This window comes from Centruroides sculpturatus, unplaced genomic scaffold (assembly GCF_000671375.1).
Source record: "Centruroides sculpturatus isolate CEXI.00-Female unplaced genomic scaffold, Cexi_2.0 scaffold101, whole genome shotgun sequence".
NCBI classification, from domain to species: domain Eukaryota; kingdom Metazoa; phylum Arthropoda; class Arachnida; order Scorpiones; family Buthidae; genus Centruroides; species Centruroides sculpturatus.
In genome coordinates, this window is record NW_019384361.1 from 84,661 (window position 1) to 110,229 (window position 25,569).

General features: G+C 36.2%; 1 protein-coding gene across 2 annotated transcripts in view; it reads left to right on the plus strand.

Annotated features, from left to right (window-relative positions):
* LOC111641066 overlaps positions 1-25,569 on the plus strand; it is a 100,410-nt gene that overhangs the window by 61,293 nt on the left and 13,548 nt on the right. For both annotated transcript variants that reach the window (XM_023387190.1, XM_023387184.1), the window contains one exon: positions 22,833-23,066. In XM_023387190.1, the coding sequence (XP_023242958.1) occupies positions 22,833-23,066 (234 nt within the window). The remainder of the gene's footprint in view (positions 1-22,832; positions 23,067-25,569) is intronic.

Consider the following 25,569-nt stretch of genomic DNA (forward strand, 5'->3'; position numbering starts at 1 on the left):
CCCTTCTGGCGCGATGAATAGATCTATGATAGAGGCAGGGTATTGAACGGTGACCAAAGGCAAAATTGGGGCTGATAAGAGGAAACATTGCGTTTAATGGTTTCCAGATGATGAGAACAATGTACAGTAAGGGCACAAAGTGTGAGATTTATAGAAAAGTTTTCCTAAGAATATTTCCAATTCTTTTCTCACACCAGAGAAAATGGGTTAGGGGGCGTTGGGTATAACTTTATGGAACAAAGGGGGCGGTGGATCGAAAAAGTTTGAGAATCACTGCTCTATCCTATCATTGGTTTCTGATTCTTAAATTCTCCCTCACTTAGTTGTAATTAGTCGTAGTTAGTTGTAAGCGTGTAATTATAGTTATATGTATTGTAAAATTATTGAAGGAATTGATTGTGTTGTGAAAATAGAATGATGATAACCCGATAAAAATTGTAGTACGGCTTGTATTATACTTTTATAATGGGACAAAGAATAGCTGGCATCCCAAAAACCTGTCTGAATTCACGCGAAATGAAGATATTTCTTATATATAGTTGTATCTTGTAACTCTATTCACACCTCACATCACAATGGCATCTGCAACATGATGCCAGCCCTAATGGCTCATTGGGCCTGTTGTATTGTCTCTGTCCTATTAGCTGTCCCTTATTTTGTATACCTTTAGCATGATTGTGTCATCTGTAATTGTACTAGTCCTATTTTTGTATTATGGCAACGAATTGTCAAGCAGAGAGCACTATACCTAATGAAGGAGCCATATATAGTCCTTCCCTGGTGATGAAAGGGTTTTTGGGGATGATCCCCACATTCTCAAATACTCAAGGTGATTCGGTGAACATTAAACAGTTCTTCCAGGCGGTAGAAAATATGTAAAAATTAGTGGAATGGAAGGACGATGTTAAGATAGCAGTTCTCCAGGCAAAATTGAAGGGAGAGCCTTTGGATATGTTTTTCTGTTTACTTGAACAATATCTATTCTCATTTGAAAATATAAAAAGGGATATTATAAAGTGTTTCGAAAGAAAAACCTTAAGGGAGAGGAATATAATAGATCAACTAATGAACATTAGATGGGAATAATGAGTCAATGATGGACTATATTATTCGAACTAGAATCCTTTTTGCGAGAGCTATCAAAGGCAATAACAATATTAAGAGACTGTAAAGTACTATTTTATTTTTCCGACTTATCCAACAATTATCGACACAACTGTGTGCCGGAAATAGCTGTTCCCTAACAGGTACTTTACGCGGATTCGCGTTAGTGTGCCAGGCCTGGACTTTTAGCGTGCACCGAAATTTAATAATGACAAAGTTTGTCAATAACAAACCAAATATTTAATTAATTTCTAGTAATAAACTATTTACAAAATTTAGTAAAAATCAAACAACAATTTATTCAATGAAAATCAATAAGAATCAGCCCGACAAAACTCAAATCAATCTAGTTTCTAACTTAAATCTATTCCCCTTTGGAATTTGACAAAATTCAAAGACTTAACTTATATACAATAATAATTCTTATGTATTAAAGGTCCTAATCGTCACCTCAATATACTAGGAACCTATTTCCTCAACTCTCAAGACTTTATTCGTCAATCCACAAATTGAATAACTTCAAAATCTCCTTGGAACTATATGATCCTATCAGACACCTCTCTCATTCACTGCTATGAAGCTCACCAAGCTTGTTGCTATCAGAAGCTCACCTCGTCCATCTTCACTTGAGGTTCAGTCTTTATACTGTGAGGTGACGTCACAATTCTGAATGCGATCACTTCCCTCATTTACATACTTATTTGCTAACAATAAACTTTTCTATTTGTCTGGCAGCCTATTTTCCGACAATACTCGCTAACCTTTTACATTATTCTTTTTGACAATTTTGGGGATGTTTTTTATTCTTTAAGGTTTAGCGAGTCCCTAAGTTGTGCTTGTGGGGTCTCCCCCTTTTTCTCGGTGCGGACTTACTTTTTTCCGCTCGGGAGCGCAAGTGTGCGTGAGTTTTTTCTACGGCGCTTTTCTCTTGTTGGTGAGTTGGTTTCTCTTCTATTTTTAAGTTTCTAAGGTGAATGGTGAGGAAACCCTCGTCCTAACAAAACATAAGCCCCAAACAAAATATAATAAAAAGCAAAAATAAAAGTAAAATAAAAATCATGCTCTGACTTGGTTCCTTACAAGACAACGTCATTTTGGAATGTTTAGTGAAGGGACTCTACAGCCAGGTTAAAAGTAATATCCTAAGGCGTAACCCAAAAACCCTTGATGAGGCTTTTGAGTTATCCGAGATTGAAGAATAGATTGAATTAGATTGTGATGGTTTCAGAGAATGGAGAAATGTGAACCTTGCAGTACAACCACCTTCTGATAGTTTGGACCAAAACAAAATAATATCCAATGTTACTAAAAACCAGGATAACGATCATATAAAAACGTTAGAAGGTGAAGTTAGGGCTTTGACTGAATCTGTTAACCATCTATTATGTACCCAAGAAAACCATAACAATAGTCAACCAAGTGCATGCTTCGTATGCAGTGACCTAACTCATATTGCATGGAATTGCCTGAAATGAAACAGGCGAAATTTAAACTAGTAAAAAAGCACGTTGAGGATCAGTATTGTGTGCCTGACGTCGTAATAAACCTGACTCCAAACTCTTGTATTTGACAAAGGCCTCCCTCTTATTGAAGGCCACATCTTTGGGAGAACAATGAAGTTCCTACTTGATACTGGAGCCGAACATTCCTTATATAATTTGGTTCCATTAGAAACGATCCCTAGTAGAGTATTAAAGAAAATAAAATTAGAGAATGTTAATTTCGGAATAAGAGATATTAATGGGGTAATTAACAATTGTAAACATCTGTTCCATGCCACCATAGTATTCCAAAATCATTCACATTTTTCGCATTAGTATGCATGCATTTCCTAGATAAGCTGGAGTATGAGGGGGTTTTAGGTGTTGATGTTATAACCAAACTTCCCAACCTACTCAATAAAGTAAAGGGAGCTTCTGGCAGAGCATCCCTGACCTCTTGTAAACCAATGTTCGATTGTTCCAGTTCCACCCTTGTCAGTTTACCAAATTTAGAAGGCTTGTGAACTCTTTTCTCAACACGACTTTCCAACATATTTAAAAAATATCCCAATTGTTTTGCTAGGTCTACCAATGAGTTAACAGGAACCACCTTATTCTCTCACAAACCCAGCATTGATTCCCAGCACCCAACCAACACTCATCAGTATTGGATCCCAGAGGTTACATGAAGTAGCTTAGAAAGTTGATTGTTTCATATGTAGAGGCCAGTATCATAGAAGAGAGTTCCTCGGAATGGAACTCTCTGATCCACATAATAGAAAAAAAGACAGGTGAGTTGCGAATGACTCTAGACCTTTGACAGATAAATGAGGTTATCCACCCCCCGCAGGAATTTCCCATTTCTCGTGTTGATGAAATTCTTAGTAGATTTCACAGTAGTCAGTATTTCTCAGTCCTTGATTTAAAGTCAGGCTATTTCCAAATACCATTACATCCCTCTGTGAGCCATATCTATGCCTTCTCAACTCTTTGGGAAAAGTATCAAATGTGTTGGTTACCCAAGGGGTGAGAAATAGTGGTCGTTATTTTCAATATGTCATGTTTAACCTCCTAGGCCAATTTGTAGGCATAAATTGCTTCATCTTTCAGGATGATACAGTTTTATTTTCTAAATCTATTGACAAACATCTTAGTTGCTTGATAAGGCCAACCTAAAATTACATCCATGGAAAAGTAAGTTCATTATGGAGGAGGTTTGTTACTTGGGTCATATTATTAATCATAATGGTATACTCCCTGATCCTAAAAACATGTGCACTATCCATGATGTCAACCCACTTAAAGATTTAAAATGGGTACGCAGTTTCTTGGGCATGGTAGGATTTTTTAGAGAGTTTGTCCTGAATTTCACGAAGATAGCCTTTCCATTGACTGAGTTAACTAAGAAAGGAAAAAGGTTCATCTGGGAAAAGTGTTGTCAGGAGAACTTTGAAAAATTTAAGACCATACTCACCAACCCCCTGGTCCTAGCCCATCCTGATTTTTTCAACCCCTTTCACGTGTACACAGATGCTTCTGATCAGTGCGCTGGGATAGTGTTAGGTCAGGTTAGAGAAGGAAAGTTTATGCCAATTGGTTATCTTAGTAAGAAATTTCATGGAGCTGAAATAAACTACTCGACTATCAAAAAGGAATGTTTATCATAGGTTTAAAATGCTGGAAGGCTAAAACTATCATATTAGGCCAGGATGTACAAATTTACTCTGATCACAAGCCCTTAGCTCAGTGGTTCTCAAAGCGGGTGCCACGGCACCTTAGGGTGCTTCAAGTACGCCACAAGGGTGCCCTGAAATTTTTAAATAATTAAATTAAAATTACTTAAAATAATTGAATTAAAGTATTAAATTAAATAAATAATTAAAACAATTATAAAAAAAGTGAATATTGGTTTTTTCTACTAATCTTGTTACGTTGCCACTTGTCTCAGTGACTCGGTAATTGGCAACACGTGAATACTAGAAACAAAACAAACTAGTTACTAGTTGTCTGTTCTTCTGTTCCTGCAATGAGTAGAAGTGCAATATAAATGTGTTGAATGCAGTAAGTAGTTGTTTTTATTATTGTTATATGTTCAGACAAAAACGAAAAAGCATCATATACAAACATTCTTTCTTCTTTGCAGCAAGAAAAAATAAATTATTAACTTGTAATTAAATTTTATAATAAAATATTGAAGTTAATTATGTAGTTCAATATCATGAATAATTTTTTCATTAAAAAAAGAAAACGTGAAGATTCTAATGATCAAGAAGTGGTTACTGGTAGCAAAACTAAGGAATCAATTAGCACTATTAGTAAATCATCAAAAATTGAGAGCTCTATTAGTGAAAATTTGACTATTTTTAACGTTGAGCAACAAACAAGCACTATTGAAACAAAAGAAACAGAAACAGTAAGTTGTCGTAAAAATGTTGCATTAAAAAATAATGTAAAAACTCGCTTATATCAAGACAGTTACCTAAAAATGGGATTTACCTGGTGTGGTGATAAATTAATTCCCAGACCAAAATGTATTATGTGTGGTTTGATTTTATCAAATGAAGCTATGATTCCCAGTAAATTATTGCGACACTTCTCTACAAAACATGATCACTTGTCTATAAACCTCTTGAATATTTCAAAGATCTGATAAAATTACAAGAAAAACAAAGTAAAAGTTTTGTAAAAAAATATACAATTGCTGATCGCGTTCAAGAAGCCAGTTATTTAGTTGCAGAAATAGTCACGAGAGAAATGAAGCCTTATACTATTGGCAAAACTTTGATTTGCCCAGCCTGTACAGCAATTGTGAGAACAATTTTTGGTGCTGAAGCAGAAGAAGAAATAAAAATGATTCCTTCGTCAAATGACACTATGAGTAGACGTATTAGTGATATTGAAAAATCAGTTATAAATAAAATAATCAAATCAAAATTATTTAGTTTGCTGTTGGATGAGTCAACTGATATCGGTGGTAAAGGACAATTTCTTGCCTTCACTCGATTTATTGAAGATGATGAAATTTTGGAAGAATTTTTATGCTGCAAGGAATTTGAAAAAAACTACTACGGGAAAAAATGTTTTTGATATCATGAACACATATTTTAATACAAATGGTCTATCTTGGAAATCTTGCGTGGGTGTATGCACAAGTGGCACCCCTTCAATGATTGGAACTATAAAAGGATTTGTTTCATACTCTAGAAAGCGAAACGAAAGCATTGTAACAACTCACTGCTTCATTCATCATGAATCATTGGTAGCAAAGACAATAGGCTCTGAACTCAAAAGAGTGTTAGAAGAAATCATTAAAATGGTTAATTATATCAAAGCTAGACCATTAAAATCACATATATTTTCAAAACTATGTGAAGAGATTCAATCTCATCATAATAACCTGCTTCTTCATACCGAAATGAGATGGCTTTCAAAAGGTTGCATATTAAATCGTGTTTCTGAACCTAAAGAAGAAATATTAATATTTTTTTCAACATGAAAACAAACCAGAATTTTGTGTATTATTACAAAATGATTCTTGGGTGTTCCAAACTAGCTTATTTAACAGACATATTTAATCACCTGAACAAGTTAAACTCAAGCATGCAACGTAGAAATGAAAATATTTTAATATCTGTAGATAAAATTAAAGCTTTTAAAGATAAAATAAAAATGTGGAAGATAAAAGTAAATGCAAATAATGTAGAAATGTTTATTCAAGTTGCCAAAGGAAAATATAACAATACAAATTAGCAAAAACTTATTTACTGTCATTTAATGCCGTTAGAAGAAAAAATTAACCATTATTTACCTGACATATAAGTTAATTTGTACTACTGGATTCGAAATCCTTTTATAGAGACAACATTAGAAATAAGTTCAGTCTTGCAGAAGCCGAAGAATTAATTGATATAGGTAACGATCGTACGTTAAGATTGAAGCATTCAGAAATGAGTCTGAATTCATTTTGGATAACAATTATGAAGGAACATCCCAATATAGGATTCAAAGCACTTAATATTTTATTGCAGTTTTCCACATCGTATCTCTGTGAAGTGGGATTCTCTACAATCGTAAATATTAAAACAAAGAAGAGAGAAAAACTAAAGGCCCTTGAAAATGAGATGATGGTATGTCTCTCAAAAACACAACTTAATATCAAAGAAATATACAAACACCATCAGGCGCATACTTCACATTAAGTTCACATTTTATCACCAGATACCTTTATAATAATAACTTTTGTTTTAAATGTTTTTGTGTTGTTTGGAAATAAACTTACTTACTTTAAAAAACTTTTATTTTTTTCAAAGACTTCTCATCCTTCATATCTTTACTAACCGTAAAAAAGCAAAAATAAAAAGTANCAAAAAAAAAAAAAACATAATCATAATAAAAATAATAGGGGTGCCATGAATTTTGTTTAATAATTTCAGTGTGCCACCAGACAAAAAAGTTTGAGAAACACTGCCTTAGCTTATATAAAAAACATGCAGAATTGTAATAAAAGACTGATGCATTGGTCAATGGAGCTCTTAGATTACAATTATATCATAAGTCACATAAAAGGTAAACTAAACCTGATTGGTGACTGGCTCTCATGCCTGAAACTCAAACCAGAGCCCTCTCCAACATGTAATATGAATACTACTGATAAGAAATTTTGGGAGAAGATAGTAAATTTGCGAGATGAGGATGAGTTCCTCAAGAAAATGAAGGGTAGTCGTGTGAGTCAAAATGCTAAACCTCTGGTAATTATCGAAGGCATCCCATGCGAATACCAATTAGAGGGTGGCATATTAGTACATGTTAAACTGGGACGTTATGTGTTACGCCAATGGAGACACTGTGCGTTGGTAAAAACATGATAAAGGACGTTATTAAAGCCGTTTGTGATACGAATATTGCCAATCATTTCAGCATTGAAAAGACTTGCAACTTAATTGACTGCCATTATCACATCCATGACCTATATGCCTACATTCGATGTTACATCAAGGAATGCATAATTTGTCAGAAATTTAACTTACACTGCCGCCGCACTCCATATCAAGAAATGGAGATCACTGAGTACCCATTTGAAAAGATTGCAACTGATATCATTGGCCCACTTCATGTGACCCCTAAGGAAACAGATATCTGTTCACTATTATAGATATATTCGCTAGATATGCTGAAATCATCTCTATAAGCGATCAATCTGCTAGGTCGATAACTAATGCAATATTTGACCGAATTATATATCAGTATGGGTGCCCCAAAGTTATTATATCAGACCATGGAAGTAATTTCACTTCTAAGCTGTTCCAGAAAGCATGCAAACTCCTATACATAATACACAACATGACTACCACGTATCACCCATGCTCAAACTCAATATGCGAGTGTTTTAACAATATTATTGTAGGTTAAAACAACAAAAACTATTACTGTGCAATAGCACAGTAATAGTTTTTGTTGTATTTATCATATTCCATACGAATATAACAACTATTTTTTCAATATAACAGCATATAACTATAATAATTTATCAATAGCCATATAATAATCATTTGTGCATGATATTTAACAGTTATCAATAGATTTAAATAAAGGTAAATATAAAAGTAAAATCAATGCATGAATTGTGGTTTTTGTAAATTTAGTTCAAGTTTTGATAATTTAAGTAAGTTTCAAATAATGATATCAAAAATATTTTTGTAATAATTTTGAATTAGTTATGTGATTTATTTTATTTTATTTTATTTTTATTTTAACAAAAGACAACAGCTGTACACAAAGTTTTTAGCCAGTGGAAGAAGGGGAGGGAAGAGGGGAAGGGAAGGAGGAGGGTAAGGAGATAGAAGAGAAAGGAAGGATTCCTCTGAGCAGTGTACGTAAGGATACAACTCCCTCTATGATTAAAGTTGGCATGCAGTTTTTAGGCTGCAAAGCTGTGGGTCTAAAAGAGTCTGAATGTAATCATACATTAATAAGTAGTACTGCTACATAAAAGCTAAACAGAGTAAAGTTTAAAGCTTAAAACTAAAGTAAAGGCTTCAAATGAATACTAAGATAATACAGAAACTAAGCTAGTAAGCCATGTAAGAAGCAGAATAATCTAACTGAAACAACTAAGAGAATACTGGTAATTTAAAATTAAATAGCTATCTTAAATCTAACTTATTACCAACTTGAAACTAGTTTTAGTAACTCAAAGTTAACTTATTACTAAATAAGAATAGTGACAAGGACAACAACCAGACAGGCTAGAGCATGCAACGACAAAAGACTTACGAGCAAGATGCAAATTATTTTAATTTTATTATTATTATTTTTTAATTTTTTCATTGCTTACAAGAAGACTAAAGACAACATGAAGAACAATGGAAGATACACAACAGAAAAGAACTAGCTGTACAATTAAATTAACGTTAACTGGAACTATACAATGAAATGAGGAAACCTGTATGTTGTGAGTGCCATCAGGAAGGGAGACCACAAGGGCTTTGCTGTGGGATATGAATGAAAGTAAGTGATAGGACATTGTATGTGTCTGAATGAGTTGTTGTGGTGTGCAAGGTGAGTTGTATCTCTCTAAAATTTCTGCTCTTATTGAGCTATCCCTAATGTTCGTGTATCTATCATAATGGAAAATTAAGTGGATAGGCATTCAGTTCTCATGCAGTCCACATTCACAGTGAGGGCTGTCACAAAGGTTTAACCTATGCAGATAGTGTTTAAAGTTGCCATGGCCTGTAAGAAGCTGAGTAATGGTGAAGTTAGAGGAAAAGTGTGGAAGGGTCACAATAGTGTTGACTCTGGGAATAAAAGTATAGGTGAGCCTACCCATGGTGTCGTGATCCCAATTGTCTTTCCAGAGAATGGAAATTTGTTTCTTGATGTGCATGTCTATTGTGGAAAATCGCAAGACTTAATATTCTCACTAATTGTAGGTGTAGGTGAATTACCACGTGGGGAAGAGACACAAAGAGGCAATTTAACAATAAGTTTATGTAAACAACAAAAATATATAGGTATCTGTACAATTATATCTAGGTCCACAAGATACAATTCTACACGCACTAAAAGTTCTCACTGTTACAATACCATAGTCACAGATAGTTCACATGCCGTATTTCAATTTGTTGCAGGAACAAAGAAACCACAGTAGAAAAGAATCCTTCTCAATGTATGACAATGGTTCCATATAGATATTCAGCGACACATATCACTTGAAGGGCACTAAATAATATGTGAGATCCAAAGGCAAAAATCCGAGATAAAAATTGTCGATGGATCTTGAATCCAATTTGTGTTGCACCTCACGCACCTGAAACTGTCCTCGAAAAAAACCAATGCTTCGTACAATTCATTGATATCTCGAANAAGGCAAAAATCCGAGATAAAAATTGTCGATGGATCTTGAATCCAATTTGTGTTGCACCTCACGCACCTGAAACTGTCCTCGAAAAAAACCAATGCTTCGTACAATTCATTGATATCTCGAAAAAAAAAGGGAAAAAAGCCTCATAGCCAGTCGACGTCATCTTAAATACCCTCCTGCACACTCAACAGGTTGCCAACCCTTTTTCCCCACTGCAGAAAAATTGCCAAAAAATATATATATATATATATATATATATATATATAAGACGGAAAGCTGCAACCACACATAGTCCCTCCCAAAGAAATAGAATTAAAGGAAAACCCCTTATTAAATTTTCTTTTATTTACATTTAGTACCCTCAATTTAAGGTGACATAATCGACCTGTCGCTGTCTTAAGTTATAGGGATAATCCCTTTGCTGCATTGCATGGACTTGATCTTGACTTTCCGATGTGTCGTGCAGGTCTCCGAGGTCTGAGGTGGGTCATCGGCATAAGGGCTGTAGTATTGAATTGGTTGACTTGTTTGGCAAGAGTCAACCTCTTCATTATCCTCACAATCACAATCACCCTCAGTCCATTTGATTGACCTTTTTTTCTTTCTAGGTGGTGTATAGTTGTTCCTTGGTCCAAAGAACGGTTTTAAGCGGTCAATATGGATGGTCTGTTCGTTTCTCAAATTTTTTTCCTTTGACTACCATGTTGCTGAGTATGCGTTCCACACGGAAAGGGCCCAAATACCATGGGGGAAACTTTTTATGATGAACTTTTGATGGTCTTCTCACCAGCACCAGGTCCCCCACTTTAAATTTTCTCAACTTCTAGTTCTTGTTCCAGTACCCCCGTTTGGCTCTTAGCTGCATCTTACTAAACTTGTCAGCAGCCCTGCAGCAGACCCTAAGTTTGCTCATCAGCTTCTCACGATATTCTATGATCCCTCCACTGCCTGCTTCCGGATCTTCGACCCTCAATTCACCTGGGAGCACTGGATCAAAACCGTACATTAGGAAAGCTGGGGTTTCTCTTGCCGACCCGTGGATGGTGTTACGGTATGCCAATAATGCGGCAGGGATGTACTCATCCCAGTCGGCATAATCACCATTCAAGATTTTTGCGATCATCTTGATAATTGACTTGTTGGCTCTTTCACAAGTCCCGTTAGATGTGTGTCTATATGCAGTGGTTGTCTTACGGTCGACGCCAAGTAACCTGCATGCGTCGGTCATTAGTTTTGAGGTCAAATTTGACCCTCGGTCAGAGATGAGGGTCTGCCCCCCCACCGTAACGACACAATGTTCTCAAATAACGAGTCAGCTATTGTCTTGGATGATATCTCAGGTACTGAGATTGCTTTGACGAATCTTGTGAACATGTCAATGAACACAATGATATATCAATTCCCTTTCCGGGACTCGGGCACCAGTCCAACCATGTCGACCGCAACCACCTGCATCGGGTTATCAGGGTGGGTCACTTCCTGGACAGGGGCCTTATGGGTGACTCAGTTGAAGCGCTGGCATGTCCCACATGACGTTATATAGTTCTTGACTTTAGTTCTTATATCAGGGAAAAAGTAGGTGTCTCTAAGTTTTCTTAGTGTTTTTTCAATTCCCATATGCCCCCCCTATTTCATGGTGGTGTTTTATTACAGGGATCTGGGCAGCATCACCCACACAAATGCAATTGACATGCTCGCCTCAGTCAATTTGCTCTTTTCTTGACCAGGACCCCGTTCCTTATCTTAAAGTCATGTAGGTGAGTGGGGACTCCAGTCACCTCTCTACTTAATAACATGCTCTTTGTCGAACAAATATGGTCATCAGTTTCTTGAGATGCAATTACCAAATCACCTATACTTTTCTCATTGTCATCTGGCAGTGGTGACACCACATTAATATTCACCCCCACCTCCTCAGGCTGATCTTTACAGTTGTTATGAGCACGAGAAAGTAAGTTGGCCACCTTGTTTTTGCTCCCTTTTATGTGCACTATCTTAATGTTGTACTCCGCCGATTCAATAGCCCATCGTATGAGTCGCCAATTATGATTGTTCATGTCTTTTAGGAACACAAGTGGCTTATGATCCGAATGCACAATTATTGGTCTGCCTAGGACCAGAAACCGGAAATGATGGAAGACCAATAGTAAAGCAAGGCACTCCTTCTCCACGATGGAATAGTTGAGTTCTGCACCGTGGAGTTTTTTGCTAAAGAAACCAACGGGTGCGAGTTGGTCCCCACATGCTTGATGTAATGCAGCCCCCACGGCAAGTTCAGACACATTGGTGTGAAGATGAAACACAGATGAAAAGTCTGGGTGTTTCAGCGTCGGAGGAGTAGTGATAGTATTTTTTTAACTTAAGTAAACTATCCTCACATTCCCCCAACCATTGGAACTGGCACCCCTTCTTGGTTAATTTGGTGAGTGGCAGGGCAATGTGTGCAAAGTTTCATATAAAGGGGCGGTAGAAGCTTAGGGCTCCCAAGAAGGATCTTACTTCTTTCATTGTCTTGGGTTGTGGTATCTTTAAAAAGGCACTTATATTATCCAGATCCAGCGTCACCCCGTTCTCGTTAATCATGTGACCCAGATACCAGACAGGTCACGGCAAACTTGCACTTTGAGGGTCGCAAAACTAGCTCAGCTTCCCTGATAAGGCTCGAGTACCTCTCTCAGCAATTCCAGGTGATCATGCATAGTTTCAGAAAATAAGGCTACATCGTCTTGGAATACAAAACAATTTACTCCCACATGTTTGGAGAGTAAAGAATTCATTTCACTCTGGAAATAGCGTCTTGAGTTCTTCCCCCCTTGGGGCATATGACATAATTGATACTTACCCCAAGGGGTCGTGAAGGCAAACACTTCACGTAGGTGGGGGCCACAGGTATCTGAAAATAGCCAGAATTTAGGTCCAGGACAGAGAACACCTTTCCTCCTTTCAGCTGGGCTAAAATATCGTTGATTCTCATCAAGGGAAAATCTTGTCCCTTGGTGACCTCATTGACCTTCCGCAAGTCCAGGGTAATCCGGATTTCCCCACTGCTCTTTGGGATAATGTGTATCGGGGAGTTCCACTCGGATAGTGATGGTTCAATGATGCCAGCCTCTGAATACTGTTGGATTTTCTCTTTTAATTTCGATAAGAAGGTATGCAGGATACGGTATTGTCGAGTATATATTGGGGTGCTAGTGCACAATTCAAAGTCACGGATATACTTAGTGGTACCTGTTAGTTCTTCAACCGCCTTATTGAAGATATCAGAGAAGTCTTTGATGATCTGCTGTACCCCTACAACCCGATCTGGAGGGAGGTGAGTCAAGTCAATTTGCATAGTGAGGTTTGGTGGCTTGGGTGCTTCACGAAGAGAAGCAAGTGCAAAGACCAGATTTTTCTCAGCCAGAGGGTCCCCTCTAGTCATGAGGCGTGCAATTTTAATTAACATTTCTGGGTAAGCATGCAGGAAATCCATACCAAGGATGCCCTGATTACCCACCAAAATTACAGAATCCACCATGATAAATTTCACGGGGAATGCCCTATCGTTCAACCTTACATTAGTTAATAATTCTACATTGCTTTTCATAACACCACCTGACACCCCTTTCACCCATACATTAACAGTGCTGGTATTAAGGGAGCTGCCCTTTAGGTGATCCAGTTCACAACGATTTATAAGCGATTCTTCCGCACTGGTGTCTAATAATGAGTTCAGTGCACGGCCATTGATCTCACCGGAAATGAACGGGGGGTTGTGGTTATTAATATCTGGTTCACTTGCCAGTTGAATATTCACTTCGGAACCACCATCCTGGCTGCCACGGTAGTTCCATTCTAGTTTAAATTTTTCGGGTAGTTGGCACATAGATGGTCCCTACTTCCGCAGGCAAAACATCTCCTATCCTGACCAGGTATGACCTTGGCCTTAGTTGGGTTGTGTTCAACTGGCCCACCAGTTAATCCCAAGACAGCCTGAGACAGCTGTGATACGGTCTCCTCAACTTAGCTAAATGAGCCGCAACTTCGGATTCGGCTATGATACTCTTATCGGGGGAAGTTGATTCCTTGTGAGGTGGTACAACAACACTGCCTACCTGAACTTCTTTGAGCCCGCAGGCTTGCTCGATTTTTGCCAATTTCTCGGCTAATTCAATCGCCTCATCAAATGATTTTGGTTCGCGCTCTAACAGTTTCATTCTTAAGTCTGGGTTTATCCCTCGGATGAATTGATTGCTTAACATCTCACTTCTCAACGTGGCCATGTGTGGGTTTGCACAGACCATTCTTTCAAACGATATACACAATCTAACCTTATACTCACCCACTGACTCATTACGTTTCTGTCTTATGTTGATGAAGTCCTTCAATGTGCCTCCATCAGTCGACTTCTGTCTGTGGAAGCTACCTAGTAGAGACATCTTAATTCTGTTGCAGTCGTTTCGGTACACTTCCCGTAAGTCCAACAGCAGGCCGAAAGGTTCTCCTTTCAAGCATGATTGGGCTACAGCTAAGCGAGTTCTGCTTGTCCACCCGGCGATCATTGACACTTCCTCCAGAATATCAAAAAACTGCTTGATGGATATGTTATGGACAAAGTGATTAATCGGGCATTATACATAATGACCGGGCATTATGAATAATGACTAAATAGGGCAAGCAGTGTGATAAATATTGATTAATTTATCAAATTGACCGGTCATTATGAATATTGCTATCACCTAGTTGGGCAAAGTGATAATAATAAGTTGAGGAGTGATCATCTGACATACACTAGCCAATCAGCACGCTGAGTTGCGTGTGCGTATCTTACAGCGTTTAGTACAGAATTTTAAATTTGATTAAAAAACTCCACTTATTTCATTTAGAAATATTTATTTTTTGTAAATTATATCAAAGTACTATATTAATTAAACTAATATTAACGAAAAGTATTATTAACAATTTTTGGTATAAATTATATAAAAAATTAAATGTTTTTTAGTTTATTTATTTGAGCAATTAAGATTTTCATGACATTTGGAATTACTGTACATAATTTTTTTTTTCTTTGGTAGGATTTGCATCTATTAGATTTTCAATTTTTCAGTAGCATCAACTATAGTTGTGGCCTTCAGAAATCGATGACATTCTTGCACATTTTCTAAGCGAAATTTCTGCACCTGGTACATCTCCAACAGAAATGAAGTTTTCTTTACAAACAGCAAATTGGTTTCTGGAATATAATAGATTTAATATGCCATGTTAAAGATAATATGCAGTTAAAGATAAAAACCTTTACAAACTGGTACCCAGTTTGTAAAGGTTTTTATCTTTAACCGCAACAACGACATCTAAAATATTTTTTCCATCACTGCGGGCTTGATCTACATCAGATACACGAATCCTTACTGTATCACCAACATTGGCTGCTGTGTATTTGGAATTTGATGTATTAATCATTTTTTCTGCATGCTTTTTAAGATTAAACAAAGCCCTTGTTTTAGACACACTTCTTATTTTTTCTTCTATTTTTGGATCAATTGTTTGGATTGTTTCTTCTTCATTCACCAATTCTGTAATACTAATAACATCCTGATTTAGATTTTTTTTAGGAACATTCTTTTTTTCTGACAAATTTCACACAAGTTCAAATAAATTATGATCATCTCTCTTGTAATTTTTTTATATTTCGTACTTAATTCTTTTTCCATGCGGTTTCTACCGTCATGTCTAATAGCAATATGGGCATCGTGCAATATCTGAAATATTTCTTCCGTGTGAACGTAATATTTAATCGCATTGCCTTCTTTTACAGGCATAATTAATTTTTTCTAAATTTCCGATAGATATAACGTCATATCTACATAAACGCTGATATTCTTCCGGTAACTTAGAAGTAACTTTCATTTTTGACTCTAACTGTTTGTATCATTGACAAATATGCTGATTTTGTAAAAATTTGATTGTTGTCACCTTTTTCTGCTATTAACTCGTTTAATCGGTTGTTGAAGCGATTATTCATAACACTTAATGATTCCTCCATGATCGTTACTTTTGTCAAAGAAGAAAGATTAACTACTAGTCACATAAATTTAAAATTCAGTACTAAATGCAATACACATGAGCAAGTAAGATGCAAGTTCTGATTGGCTAACGTATGTCGGATGATCACTCCTCAACGTATTATTAAGTTATCACTTTGCCCGACTAGATGGTAGCAGTATTCATAATGACCGGTCAATTTGATAAATTATTGAAATTTATTACAATGCCCGATTTTGTTGGTCATTATTTATAATGCCCGGGCATTATTCATAATGCTCGTATTAATCACTTTGTCCATAACAGATACATTATCTACTGAAGTACCTGAGAATGTCGGAATCATCCCCAGTTATCCCGTAACGACTGGGGTTGCTGCTGCTGGGTCATGGTTTCCTGGAATGTTCATGGTTGACTCAGATTGCGTGCTGTCACTTAAATGATCTGCCGTCTTTGTTTCCATTATAGACCACATGGTAATTTTGTCGCGGACGCCAGATGTGGAAAATCGCAAGACTTAATATTCTCACTAATTGTAGGTGTAGATGAATTACCACGTGAGGAAGAGACACAAAGAGGCAATTTAACAATAAGTTTATACAAACAACAAAAATATATAGGTATCTGTACAATTATATCTAGGTCCACAAGATACAATTCTACACGCACTAAAAGTTCTCACTGTTACAATACTATAGTCACAGATAGTTCACACGCCGTATTTCAATTCTTTGCAGGAACAAAGAAACCACAGTAGAAAAGAATCCTTCTCAATGTATGACAATGGTTCCATATAGATATTCAGCAACACACATCACTTGAAGGGCACTAAATAATATGTGAGATCCAAAGGCAAAAATCCGAGATAAAAATTGTCGATGGATCTTGAATCCAATTTGTGTTGCACCTCACGCACCTGAAACTGTCCTCGAAAAAAACCAATGCTCTGTACAATTCGTCGATCCCCTGAATAGGCCTCATAGCCAGTCAACGTCATCTTAAATACCCTCCTCTACACTTGACAGGTTGCCAACTCTTTTTCCCCACTGCAGAAAAATAGCCAAAAAAAAAAAAAAAAAACATATATATATATATATAAGACGGAAAGCTGCAACCACACACTATGAAAGAAATAGGAATGTAACTGAAAATGCTAGTGGCTGTAGACTCAGCTGCCGATTTAGCAAGACTGTCAGCGGCCTTGTTTCCAAGGTCCCCCATGTGACCTGGGACCCATTGAAAATTTATTCTAATGTTGTTATTTAAGTGTTTAAGAATGTGATTGCCTCAAACTTATGAGATTCACAAGTTTAAAACAGCTATCGGACCTGGATATCATGTGTAAAGCTACCCTACTATCCGAGCATATGCAGTAGTGTACAAAGTATCTTTTGTCCTGTCTATGCCTAATGTGGATCAAGCTCATATAAATAGCTAATGTTTCTGCCTGAGCAATTGAACAGTGTGGACCTGATTTGAAGCGTCCTTGAGTAAGCTCTTGACCTAAAGCAGAGTAAACTATGAATGCAGCATCCACCTCTTCACCCATTTTGGAGCTGTCAGTGTAAATTCTAAACATCAGGTGATCCTTTGGATCTTTGAAGTAAACGTCAGAGGAAAGCTGATTAGAGGGATGATAGTCGCAGGTTCCTTTATCTATGCCAAATTTTCTTATGTCATCAAGCAGAAATAGACTAGAAGGTATCTTACCTTCCTTAATAATTTTAGCAACATCTGAGTCACTATACTTTTGCCAGGGCATGTTGGTGAGGTTTTCCTTCCAAGTGATTTTCTTATTTTCAAAATCTATAGGATCAAATCTGACATTATCAATAGAACGTTATCAATATACATTGATACATTCCTATACTCCTAGCAGGTGCAGAGAGCAGTAGTTCTCTGGACAGGTAACAGTTTACATATGTTGTGTACTTTGGTGGCCATGTGAACCCAGACCTGAACGGCATAAAGGAGGGCAGGTTGAATGGCACCCCTGTAAATGAGTTTGGTAGTGCTGAGACCCAAGTGTTTCTGGAAATACAGTAGAGCGTCATTTATCCAAATCAATTGGGAACTGGGGTTGTTTGGATAATTTATTTTTCGGATAACCAATTACGTACGAAAAAATATATTAACCTATTCCATGTTGAAATTTTTCTCCGTTGCATGTCGCTTCGCGTTGAATTTTCATTGATGTTAAGCCTAACGTAAACTTTTTAAAATAATAATCATGGCTATTGTATCGTTAAAAATTATTTCTTTATTTTTTACAAACAAAATAAATATATTGAAAAATATAAAAACAAAAAAAATTATACTTTAGAAGTTAATCTAGTATCAAAAACGTTCAATTCAGCACGACACACAGTTCCCAGAAAAACACCACACAAAAGTGCCAGTGCTGCCAGCTAAAACACACACACCAACAAAAAAAATATTGAGTTGCCCAAGATATAGCCAAAGATTGCAGTGCCACAGCACTAGCAAAAATTTAAATTTGCCGACTGGAATTCTTTCAGATAACTGACGTTTCGGATAACCGATGCTCTACTGTACTAGCAAGGTCATCATTTTAGTTTTGTTTTGTGATATATTTGATGTGGGGTGTGAAGTTAAGCTTCTCATCAAGAATAACACCTAAATATTTAATTTACTTTGTCTGCTTTATACTATGTACTGCTAAATGCATGGTCAGTTTCCTGACAAAAGGAGTGTCCCTACCAACAATCATACTTTTGCATTTGTCTCTGTTAATGGGTTGCCTGTGTGCAATGCTTCACTGGTGAATTGTTTTGAGAATGTTGTTTCATATGTCCTGTAAGCAATCACTGTTCCTGTGAAAAGCTAAAATTATAGTGTCATCCACATAGCCCTGGATGCAGAAACCAGGAAGCAGGGTGTTGTTAAGGTGCAGGATAAAGTTGCAGGCGACGTTCCACAGCCAGGACCAAACCTGGATTACTCTGGACAGTCCTGAGTGATTGGGACAATGTTATGTTGAGTTGTATAAACACCTGCACTCCTGTCAGTAAAATAAGACTAAAGAAGTTTGTAAATATTTTGAGGGCAGTGATGATCATGTAAGATATGCAAGATAAAAGGTCACCAGGTATGATCAAAAGCACCTCTAAAGTCAATTATGATGACAGCGGTGTGTATGTTGTTTTGCTTAGTCTGGTGGATATAATGAGTGACTTGTTTAATGGCATCTACTGTGCCTTTGTTTTTTGAGAAGACAAACTGATTCTCATGCAGGATCCTTGCATTTACATAGGTGCACACACATACACAGGTGCACACACATACACTTGACATACATACATATATTACATACACTTGCATAGATGCCGAGTAATCCTGGTAATCATGAGACCATCTAACACTTTTCCCAAAGTAGGGAGAAGGCAGATCAATCTGCATTTCTTGTAAGTGTTAGCACTGGTAGGTTTAGGGATAAGTTTGACACTAGCCCTTTTCCACTGACTAGGAGAAAGGTCAGTGTTCAGGCAGATGTTGAAGAGAATAACAAAAGCTGTCAGAATGGCCTCAAATGTATGTTTTATCATCCTAGTGGTTATGCCATAAAGGCCATGGGTTTTGTTGTCATTGAGTGAGCAGATGGCATTACAAATCTCATTGTAAGTGAAGCTGTGGTCATTGTTGGTTTTAGGAGGAGTGTGTGTCAAACTTGTGTTAGCAGCTTGAGTACTGTCATCTTCAAGTAGGTTTTCAGAAGGATATAAGCTAGTGAGAATGTGAATGATAGTGTCTTCAGTATTGTTTGTGTAGTGTCCGTCTGGGAGCTGAATAGTGGAGGGGGTGTGGAGTTGGCATTTTTCCTTGAAAACTAAGTAGTGATGATCTAACCGAAGGTTGTGAATACATGTGTTGGTACAATAGTCTTTCCAACTGTTCATTCTGGTTTTGTTAATAAGGGTTTTGTAAGCATTGTGTTTGTCTGTACTGCTCTCTTAGTGAAGCCTAATGTTAGGGTCCTGTTCACTTCTAAACTGCCTCCCTATTTATGTACTTTCTTAGCATAAGGTTGCTGTTGAGAAAAAATCACACAGGAAAACTTTTAGTGGAAAAAGGTCGTTTTATTAATAGGAAAGGATATGCATTTTGGGCTTAATGCCTCTCTTCAGTCCTGAGATTATAGTGACAATTAGGATAACATGGCTCGTGAGAAGACATAGGTGAAAAAAGGAGGGACCCTTATACACAGTATAACATTATAACACATGCTGTAGGCTGCAAAATAATTCCGATGAAATGTACAAAAAACAGGCCAGATAGGAGAGGTTAAAAAGATGTAAGTATTTCCTGTATCATTCACTGAATGTTTGATGCTTCCTTATTCTTCTAACTTGTTTTTTCTTGTTGTCAAGCTCAGCAATCCACCAAGGAACCTTTTTGTGTGTTCTTTGTCTGAGCTTGGAGGCAGCGATGTAAGAGTAAGTGATTGTTTCAGTGAATCTAGTGACCAGAACATCTAAAATATCCTGACAGTAGTGACTGTGGTGAGGAGTGCCAGGCCAGGTATTCCTGAAAATGTCACAAAAGTACTGCCAGTTAGTGTGTGTATAGTGGAAACTATCAGTACAAGTATTACTAGAAGTAAGAATGTTTATGAATATGTACTGTACCTTTGGTCACTGGCAGAGTCTATGTAAGAAGTGTAACAGTGTTCAACCCTAGGGGCAATGTGCTTGTTATCTAAAGTTAAATTGATCGATCCAACTTCCTCTCGTACAAGAGTAGGGTTGGAAGGGTGCTTGTGTTCAGATAAGTAAGGTAATGCTGGGCCATGGTCTCATTGATTATGGTACCCCCTAGAGTCTTCAATATGGCTAAGCCAAGTTACAGACTTGGCATTAAAATCACCTCCAATTACTATAGGTTTGTCTTTGTATGTGTTGAGGAGGTGTACATCCTTAATGGCTGTCTCAATGTCTGCTGTGTCAGGAATGTAGACAGAACAAATATGAAAGTGAATGTTGTTGTCAGTAATGCAAACTATGGTTATTATTTGGTTGTGTGTTGGGCAACAAAGCAGGCAGTAATGTTCTTGTTTCTTATGATGATACCAGCCTTGGTGCAGTAGCCAGGATCCTGGGCTGGGAAGATTTTCTAGTCATTGAACCTGACTATCTTATTGTTAATGGTAAAGGGCTCTTGGAGAATGATTGTCAGTATCATGTGTAGTGGACATGAGGGTGAGGAGGGAGCAGGCAGCTTTGCATTTCTGTACATTAATTTGTATGATCTTATAGCTACCTATGTTAGTGTTGTATGTGGGTGTATTATTCATAGTTTGTTCTAATGGTAGCTTGTATTTTCATGTGTTTGGTAATAGAGGACTTTTGAGAGAAAGCATTATGTGCAGTCTTGTGTTGCTCCCATCAGGTAAAGTGTTGTTGACCTTTACACAGTTGATGCAGCATGGTTCCTCACTATGTATACAGCACCTTATAGCTGTGGTTACTCATACAATGGCTACAATGTTGTTTTTCTGTGCATTTGCTAGCTAAGTGACCATAATCACTGCATTTGTAACAGCAGGTTAAAGGAATTTAGTCATCGACAATGCACACTAATGTGTTGTTGTTGCATGTAATCAGCATGTTTCTTAAACTGTGTGTAACTTGCAGGATGACATGCAATCTAGAAGTGTCTGATATAATGTGATTTATTTTGTTAAGAACACAGGAACTTTTTTAAATTCCTGAAGACTGTCTTGTTGATAGCTGTGTTCTGGTGGTAGAATTCCTCAGTGAAGATGCTGGTGACAGTGTTGCCCAGGACATTTAGTAGAATTACCTTTTGTTCCAGGGCTGCAGAGTACATAATGTCTAACTTATCTTTTTTAATGTGTAAACTTTGTTTATTGCAGCCATCATTTTGTCACTGTCACCCTTTGTATTTAACTGTATTCAAACTCCATTGTTCCTGACTGGACGCTGAACTGTGATATCCCAAACTGACTTAGTTTAATGTTGTCCATGAGAGCTTGTCTAATAGCAGTTTGTGAAAAACTAATGTTTTCCTTGGGATAAACAAAAACAGCATGAGCACTAGCACTAGTACTGGATTGTTTTTGAACAATGTTCTGTATTATCTTAGTGTTGAATGTGGTAATCCTAGTGATACTTGCATAAGAAGAGGTTGGCAGACTAGTTGGAGAAGTATTTTTTGTAGTGTTGACCAGTTTGTTTATTTTCTCATCAATCATAAAGCCAACTGTTCAGAGACCTACATCTCCAATTTATTAACAGGGTCTGAAAGAGATTTCTGCACTGTGTTATCGATTACTTTATTCAATATATTGACATCACTATTGGAGCAGCTAGAGAGAGAACAGATAATCTCATCAGCTAAACCAAAAAGATTGTTGGCAGCTTTGTAAATTTTAGATCTATGTTCCTTGCATATAGGAATGCTGCCATCTTCTGGACAGTTGGCCAAAATTATGTCCAGAAGCTCCCGTAATTTTGTGTGTGCTGACAAGACATCTGGACCTAATCCCACAGTCCTAGAACCAACAGAACTAGAAGAACTGGCTATTTAGAACTATTAGTGATGTGGTTACTCAATCATTACATTGCATTTATATTTTATCTCTATAATATTTAAATTATCATGTTCAGTTATATTTCAAACTAACTTAATGGCACAGAATAGTTTATCTTATTCATCATATTATGAATAGAATACATAGAAATAAAATTTTAAATGCATACAAAAAGTTTTATTTTAGTAATGCATAATGTTTAATAAAACAATTCTCAGATTTTTTTGATATAATAATAAATTTTTAATTATTTTTCTTTGGTCTTAATATTTTTTTTTTTTTAAATAAGTTTCAACAGGTACCACACAAAAATCTTGCCATGACCATTGCCATCGGCACCATTCCCCAGTATCAAAATTTCGACATATTAGATCCGCTCAGTACTCTAGTGGTAGTGCTGATTCATCTATTTCATCGCCGACATCAGAAAACAGTGCTTCAAGCTTACCCTCACATAGCAGAGGACAATGGATGTCTGGAAGAAAATTGTCGCCTAGATCAAGACATGGAGATACATATTCAGGTGATTGTTGTTTTTGAGAATATTCTTTTAATATAATACAGTATTTTTCCTGTGTAAAAAAAAAAAAAAGCTATATATCCAGATCTAGAAAAATTGACCCTGCTGACTTGTGGCAGCAATGTTTGGGGTCCACATCTAGAAGAAATTTTTAAGTTGGTAATAAAGCATACATAAGATTTAAAATAAACTTCTGTAAAAATATATTTTATTTTCTACATTTTATTCTAGTAAACAGTTTTAGCTTAAGATTTGATCTTAAATCGTAAGCTCAAACTGTTTTCACTTCACACAATTTTCTTTTGTCTTCACAATAAGTTTCAGGAGACCTGTATTTCTCAACACTCTAAAGGAAATACATGTTTGCATTTGATGATTTTAAGGGAGAACATAAACAAGGCATTTTCTTATAGTTTAACATATATCTAAGTTCCAATAATGTAGTTTTGTTTTGGTATCTGAAAGCATCTCTGTAATTTGTTTCTGATAGTTTTTCTTTCAAACAGCTTAGAGTTTGTGAGAAGTTATAATTTTATAAATTGTTGATGGATATTGATGATTTGACTTGTATAGGAGCTAATGTTTTGCATATTTTTCATCAAAATTAATTATATATCAAATATCAATAGTAAAAAAAATTGATACTTTTTGATGGTCAAGATGAAAAAAATTGGACTGAGAAGAGGTTAAGTTAGTTAATAGAAACAACAATATAGAAGTATGAGATTTTCTAATTAAAAAAATCTTTAAAAAAAGGAAATTAAAAAAAAAAGTAAACTTTTTTTCAATTTTAAAAAATTTAGTTATTATCTTTATTAATTAATATTAATTAATATTGAATTTGCTCATTGTGGCTGCACGCCACATATACAGTGTAGGGCCATTAAGCCACAGTTATTGGGGTCCAAATTGCTTAACCACGGCTTAGGTAGTCCTCGGCTTAAATATTTTTTGATAATGCATAAAGTACAATAAATAATGAAAAAACAATGTGTTTTTTGATTAACAGTCTTGAAATTAATAATAAATTATTATTTAAGAATAACAAAATATATCAAATACATGTCAACACCTGTCTCAAATGTTTGAGATGCCATGTCTTGATCCGTATGATCCATAGTGTCAAAAAATTGGGATTCAAGCTTTTTGCACAGCTTAAGCGAATTCATGGATTACTGGCCTGCAGCTTAATGGCTCTACACTGTATTTTCATTTTATTTATCAGTCAATATTTTTGTTAAACCTTTTGTTTCTACACTTCCTCTTCTTTCATTTCTAAAATTTCTGTCCTTTTGTTTCTCCCTACCCTTTATTGTGGATGGTCGACTTCAAGGAAAGGATTGAAAAGGGTTGAGCTGCCTTGAGGAATCAAGAGCCAGAACAAGGGCTTTTGTGGTTGAGGTACAAGGGAGGAGACTCCAATATATCAGAATATATTGAGTCTGGGTGTATGTTATTGAAATTAAGGACTGTACAATTCTAATTAGAACAAAACAATGATTTTAATAACAAGTAAGGATTAGGACCAACTAACGGTAAGGTTGACAGGGGACAGATATACTACAGTTTAACGATGACACGATATAGTCCTAAAGACAAATGTTAATTTCCTAAACTTATTACTATTTTATTTACAGTAGAGCCTCAATTATCCGACTCAATTGGGGACTGGGGTTGGTCGGATAATTGAAAAGTCGGATAACCGAAAAGTATAAAAAAATCCATTATTAGTGTAGTATATTATTATATCCCATGTAATTAGTATATTAGTATATCGCTATTAACCTACTTCGTGTTGAATTTTCATCGATGTTAAGCCTAACAAAAATTTTTTAAAATAATAATCATCGCTATTGTATTGTTAAGAATTAGAAAATTAAGCCTCGTTTAAATACTGGCTCCCTTTCATGGTTGAATCAGTGTTGCCAGCTAAAACACGTAAAAATAATATTAAAGTAGCCAAGACATAGCCAAATATTGTAGCGCTATATCACTAGCGGACATTTGAATTTGCCGACTAGGACGGTCGGTTAATCGGGGGTCAGATAATCGAGGCTCTACTGTATTTTTTATTTATTTATTACGCATACTGGATACACTTCTTGATGCAGGGAGCAAAATCATCTCCCAAAAACAACAAGACACTTAGATACAATAGGCATAAGATTACAATCAAAAATTATATATTACAATATTAATTTAAATAAATAACAATTTAAATATTAAGATTTAAAAATCAAATATAATAATTAGTTAAAGTTTAAAGTTAAAGTTTGGGAGTATCTGTCAAAAAATAATACAAAACCAATGAGCAAGATAAAAGTAAAACAATCAACCAAATGACAAAGCAAATTGCTTACCTATAAAGAAGAAATAAATTAGTAAGGAAAACACAGCACTGACAGATGCTCCCAAACAACACCAGCAGCAAAGCCAATTTTATAATTGAGGAATCACACCCCCTAAGAGAAAAAAACAACAGATCTTCTTAGAAAACAAAACACTT